At 35.2% G+C, this 6304-nt stretch overlaps 1 protein-coding gene across 1 annotated transcript; it reads right to left on the reverse strand.

The window, feature by feature from the left end:
* Positions 1 to 1008: 1008 nt before the first annotated feature.
* On the reverse strand, positions 1009 to 6053 carry LOC132170493 (carboxyl-terminal peptidase (DUF239)). The gene is made up of 7 exons (XM_059581490.2): positions 5475 to 6053; positions 5308 to 5394; positions 4928 to 5200; positions 3809 to 3979; positions 3434 to 3487; positions 2196 to 2342; positions 1009 to 1703 (listed from the first exon to the last, which is right to left on the reverse strand). Exons 1-7 carry the CDS (start codon positions 5685 to 5687, stop codon positions 1326 to 1328), a joined length of 1323 nt encoding a protein of 440 aa, XP_059437473.2. The 5' UTR covers positions 5688 to 6053; the 3' UTR covers positions 1009 to 1325.
* Positions 6054 to 6304: the final 251 nt, after the last annotated feature.

Raw genomic sequence — 6304 nt, forward strand, 5'->3', positions numbered from 1 at the left:
GGAAAAAAGGTTTCCTTCGTAGAAAGTGATCAATCTGAAGCTCAACAGGTTAGGGTTAACAAAACCCAATCTAGATAGACCACTAGCACCTCAAAGAACTGGAAAGAAACAAAAAGAAAAAAAGATCAACTTCATAGACAAAGAGTCTGAAGTCCAACTGGATCAGGTTAACCATTAAGCAACAAACCAACAGAAAATAACAGAAAGTTACACAAAATAACAAGAAAAAACTCAAAAAACAGTGGTTGCGATGGAGGAATGCTTCAGTAGAAGTTCCTCGGCGCGTGGGACCCACGCTCCGGCGAGTTAGATCCACTCGCAAGAGTGTGTGGTCCACGCATCGGCGCGTGGCGGTCGGATGGGGCTGTAGAGAGCTTCGACGGAAAGCTAGAATGCTGGTGATGATGGAGCAGAGGCGTGTTTCTGGCTGGAGCTAATGGAGAGAAGGAGATTTGGCTTTGAAAAAGCCAATCTTCAAGCCTACATAGATCCAGCCGGCGGAGCGATGGAGGAGGCGATCCATGGCAGGGGTGAAGCGGGAGAAGACGATTCATTGCGGCTGTTTCGTGAGGGTCAGAGATAAATCGTCATAGACGATAGATAGATCCTGAGAAAACTCGAGAGCAAAATGAGTTCTCTCATGAAGAGAGAAGCTCAAAGAGAAAAGGAGCAAGAAAAATGAAAAAGGGGTGGGAGGAGGGAAACCAGAAGGTTTGCCCTCCTCCTCAAGCTTGTTTAACTGAGCTTTAGAAAAGAGAGAGAAGAGAGGTTTCGGTATTTTTCAAACGACGATCTGATCCTACATTATCGTAGCTGGCGGTATAAAAAGCATATGTTCATATATAGAATAGAATGCTTCTCAGTGGCAACAGACATATGTATAAGGGGAAAGAAACCTACCATAATAGCCCTTTGTTTGGACTCAATATGTGCATATTTTAACTTCATATTATATTTCATACTCAATTGAAAATTTGAAACTACAAGAAAATACATATTGGAGAGAGGTAATAGAAATGCCAACTTGCTTAATTAGAGAATTGGCAAGTGCGACCACAAGAACAATAACTGAGCTACAGTCAATAACTTACATCCAAAATACTGCTATTTCCAGCCCTGTTTATGCAATTGCTTAATTTGGTCTTATTTACTTAATAGACATCGAACATCCAAAAAAATATATATATATATATTGGTACTAGCAGAAACAAGTGTGGAAATAGCATAAATTCTATAATTACACATTAAAGAATTTAACAATAGATCATATGTTACGTGGACGGAGATCAAGTTATATCTTGCGATGATAATGATGATGATGATGATCAAGAGCACTGTGGATTGTTCCCTGGCCCCCCATAGTAGAAGTATGTGCCCCATTGGTTGTTGTTGGAGCTCTTGATGTTGTAACAATTGGTGTTCTCAGCTAGGGTTGAGATACCTTGGACTGAGCTAAGACTATTATCGGCGTCCACGATCTCTAGGTTCCGAAAGTAGCTTGCTTTTCCGAAGCCTTCATTGGCGAAGTGACCGGAGCCCATTTGGGTTGAGGTGTGCTCGCCGTTGGCCCGTGTGTTCACCACCTCACCACCCCACTCCACCATAGTGGCATGGTCTGCTAAGTGGGTAAATATCTCTGCTGGCCAGTATCCTACTAATGTATTGTCACCAAACCTCATCCACCAATTTCCTAGTTTTGGATCCTATTTAAATTGAAGAAGAAAAATAAAATTAAGTTAAAATATGAAGTTTGGGGATTAATAAAATAGGAAAAATTTCACATAAATCCCTAAAGTATAAGCATTTTTTTAATCATAATATCAAAGTTTAAAAATTTGCAATGTCAGTATCTTATCTTTCAATCGCTTTTAATTTCACTTTTTTTTTTTTTTTTTTTTTTTTTTTTTCGTTAAAATGCTCTGTTTTTTTTTTTTTTTCAATAAAAATAACAAATTCAAAAAATGCCTCCACCAGCTTCACCATGGGTTGTGACAAAAAAAAAAAATCACTTTGTTTTGTTTTTTAAAAGTCATTTTTGACATTTTAACAAAAAAAAATTGAAATTAAGAGAGATTAAAACATGGGATACCGACGTTGCACTTCCACAATTGATTGAGAACTACTTATACTTCGAGAAATAAGTAACAATTATAAAATAAAAGAAATGAACATGAGATCATATATTTGGTATCAACCTTCCAGATGAGGACAGTAATGTCATATTGGCTGCTTGAATAAGATGATACCGGAGAAATGGCAGCTCCGATGGCAACCCTACTATTGGTTTGCACAAATCCTGAGCAAAGAAGGTTGTAGCACCCGGTTGCCTGATACGAATCAGTCTGCAGTACATGTACAGAAGCAGACTATCAAAACCGACAGCCATAAGTGACATTAATTGCTTCATTGCATGGAATCAATAAATAAATAAAATTAATAAAATAATAATAAAAAAAAGGTCGAAAGTTATAATAGTTTTTTTGGTTGTTGATTTGAATCATTAATAACTAGTTGAGATTGCATTTATTCTCAACACATGCATTTCTATCTCTTTGTCCTATTTTTCAAAGAAATAAATATATGGGTTCCATATATATCTTGATCATTTATGAAGGGTTGAATATATTTCACGGCCAGTAGGTGAGTTTCATATGAGATCTTTCATATTATCTGTACAAATTATTAGCAAGTTGAGCATTTTTATGAGCCTGTTTGAGCTTCAGAGATTGGTTTGGTAAAAAAACTTCAAACGTAATTCTTTGACTTTTTTAAACTAAAAATACCCAAAACGCGCGTACTTTTGAAAAAAGAGTTAAAAATGAAGTGTTTTTTTTCAAAAAACTCTTTATTACTTTAAAATTTTATTTTTCAACACAATCCCAAATAGACTCTATGTGATTTTTGTCTTGTAAAGCGCTGCAATTTAATTAACTTCTTGATTGTTATGGATTAGTATGTTGGGACAATTTAAGATATTGGTTGTCATGTAAATATTATTATATATGTGTCATAATAATAAATGAGGAAATATTCCCAAAGAAAATAAGATGAAAAAAAAAACTCAACTTACAACTATTTGAAAAAAATAAATAAATAATAAAAAAAAAAATTCAAATAATGTGTTACCGTCCTATCTAATCAATTATTTTGAAAAATGTGTTATGGTGACACATCACTTAAAGAATCAATTTTGTAAATTTGATAAGGGTAGGATTTCTCAAATAAGATAAGATAAACTTTTACAACCCTGGATGAAGTTGACTTTGACCTAGCTAAGGCATTTTACTAAGATGGAATATCTACAATAAATAATTCCATTAATTTGTTTTCTATTTTCTATTTTCTATTTTATGATAATGTTTATAAAAGTTAAAAATAAATAAAATAAAAGCAATTTATTAAAATATAAAAAGGAAAGATCGAAAATTCTAACCGTCCAGTAAGTGAACAATCTGGGCCTGCTGTCACCATAAAGCTCCGGACTGACCTGACTAGTATAATAATCAAAATTCAGAAAATTTTATACTAATCACCTTCTTCACTATTAAATATTAATCTGTATTTTCTAAAAAAAAAAATTATAATATATATATATATATATATATATATATATATAAAAGAATTTCCATAATAGATTAGACAAAAATAAAAATATTTTATGTATTTTCCTTTTTATTTATTAATTTACACAACCGAAGAGAAGAGTATAATATACTATATTTTTCTCAAAGTAATTAAATATTATTGAGAAAAAGTTAAAAATAGTGTTAAATTGTGTGTGTGGCAGGATAGGAAATGGAAGAAGTACCTGCCATCCAGCTTCTATGCTGTTGAGATCCGAGCCGTCGAATGATCCCGAAAGAATCCAAATCTGGGAGAGACTGAACTCGTTGACCACTTGGATCGACGGCTCCCACACGTTTATGGTCGCCTTTGCCCCATACACTTCTTGGGATGCTCCGGTGTAGGCTATTGCATGCTATCAGAATACATACATACAAAATGAACAAAATCTGAAATTTACTTCATTTAATCTTTAAAAAAAAAAAAGACATTGACTTCATTGAAGGAAGAAACAGAAGAGTGATGAAAGTAAGGGCAAGAAAATCAAACACAAATCCCAAGTGTCGTGGCTGTTACGTTGCAGATAGTGATTAAATTCAATTGAATGAGCTGAGATTTAATAAGATAACTGCCACAGTTATCATATTTATCTAATTAAATTGATTATTTTATATGTAAAATGCTTCCTAAACTGGATTAATTGCCACATGAGCATGGAATATTGCAGTATAGAAAGTTTTTTGAAACTTAGATTCTATCACTTTTTCAGTAACTTGAAAGATCGATAATGAAAGAACCGTGCTACGAAGGGATGCTTTTTTATTTTTTTAATATGGAATAAATTATTAAAAAAGAACAAATACATCGAAAATGAAGAAGTCAATGTTTTTGTCTATTTGACTAATTACTAGTGTATTATAGCTAGTTTTTTTTTTTTTTTTTTTTTTTTTATCCAATGCCTTTTGTTTAGAGCTAGCAAACAATAATGAAACTGATATAAATTTAATACAAAATTAAAAAATTAAGGTTAAGAGATCTGACTTATTTAATTAAATTGATTGGATTAGGGTTGACCTATATACTTGACACGTGATATAAGAAGCTGATAATTTTTAACATGACCCGCGAATTCGACATAAACTCATTAGGGTTGAGACGTCTCATCTCATCTGTTTAATTAAATAGGTAATTAGGGTTAATCTATATAGTCTTATACTTATACCTTAACATAACCTAAACCCAACACACAAACACGAATTGTCACATTTAAGTATAACAAAACAAGCTAGTTTTGAGCTTCCGATGCCCTCTTATTTCCCCGTACGTTGATGTTGAAAATGATATAGAGTGAGGATATATATACCTCATGGCCATTGCCGCTGACAACATCCGGTGCGGCGGTGGAGGTAGTAAGCGGAAGCCTACGTTGTTTCTTCCCAAAATGAAACAAAGACTTGGCTCTGAGAACATCATGAACGGCGGTTCGGCGTATGGGAACCGTTCCCTTTGGACAGCGTGTCCCATTTTGATGCCACATTTGCCATGCACCTCTCACTGCTTCTTTATTACTCCCATCATCTCCCACCGCATCTCTTCTCACCTTTCTCGCTGCTTTCGGCATCTCTGAAGGGCGTCTCTGTTGCGCGCATTAACACAAATCATCATCATACTCCTCATTAATACACACACAAAAAAAAAAAAAAAAAGAAGAGTTTATGGTACCATCTTTTGAAGTTTTTGTACCTGGATCTTGTGATTCTTTAATAGCGGATGATCTAAAGCTGGTTGTTTTCTTTTGTGGACGCAATCAATGGTATCTCCATCTGGGCTCTGGGAAATAAGTAAAAGGAAACCCACATGAAATGAAAATATATGACGGGCAAAGAAATTAAAAAGGTTAAAATGTGTACCTCTATAGTCAACACAGCAGGCTTGTTAATCTTGTCCACATGCCTCTGTATCCTTTCAAGTCTCAAGCTACTCACTGGCCTATACTTGGTGTAATTCAGGCCGGAAGCAACCGAAGCGAAAAAGATAGGCAGAAGAAGAAGATGAAGAAGCAGAGCAGGGAAAGGTGAAAACCCAGCTGCTCTCTTTCTTCCAACAACACCCATATCTCTCATTCAGTGCCAAGAGAGAAAGAAAGAAAGAAAAGAAAGAAAGAAAGCTAGAAAACCATAACTAGCAAAACAAAAGGCACAAAGAAATGTGACTTTTCCAACCCCAAACACCAATACAAACAAGAAAGGAAGCAAAGAAAAGGACCCTTCTCTCTCTCTGCTATTAATGGCAAGGAGGGGTGGTGGGTGGAGGCTAATTAAACATGCACAGAGCCCCTTGGACCTTCAGCATCAAGATCATCATTGCGTGTGCTTCGGATTCATACACTGGAGGTACACACTAGTGTTTGATTTTTTTTTCTTCTTCTTCTTCTGAAGAAGAAAAGAAGAGAAAATTTAAGAGGAGGGAGACCAGGCTTCAAAGCATTATAAAACCACAGACCTACCAAACTGAAACAACCACACACCACTTCCTCATTAATACTTTTTCCTTGAAACCCACAAACCCTTGCTTTTGCTTTTGCTTCAACCTTCCTTTTCTTCCCAGTCTCTCCATAATTCCTTTCTTTTACCTTTTTAAACGGCAACCACCACTCCATTGGGGTGTGCCACGTGGCGTTCCCCACTTTTACCTAAGTTGTAGGTCTATCTGAATCTGAATATGATGTCTTGCCGTCTTC

The sequence above is a fragment of the Corylus avellana genome, chromosome 1 (assembly GCF_965113065.1).
Source record: "Corylus avellana chromosome 1, dhCorAvel1.hap1.2, whole genome shotgun sequence".
Classification (NCBI taxonomy): domain Eukaryota; kingdom Viridiplantae; phylum Streptophyta; class Magnoliopsida; order Fagales; family Betulaceae; genus Corylus; species Corylus avellana.

What these genes read in the sequence shown, in the direction of transcription:
- LOC132170493 (XM_059581490.2), bottom strand. Translation starts at nt 5,687, where the DNA reads ATGAGAGATATGGGTGTTGTTGGAAGAAAGAGAGCAGCTGGGTTTTCA. An exon ending in CTGCTGTGTTGACTATAGAG is followed by an intron (nt 5,395 to 5,474) that starts GTACACATTTTA and finishes CTTATTTCCCAG; the next exon opens with AGCCCAGATGGAGATACCAT. An exon ending in TAAAGAATCACAAGATCCAG is followed by an intron (nt 5,201 to 5,307) that starts GTACAAAAACTT and finishes TGCGCGCAACAG; the next exon opens with AGACGCCCTTCAGAGATGCC.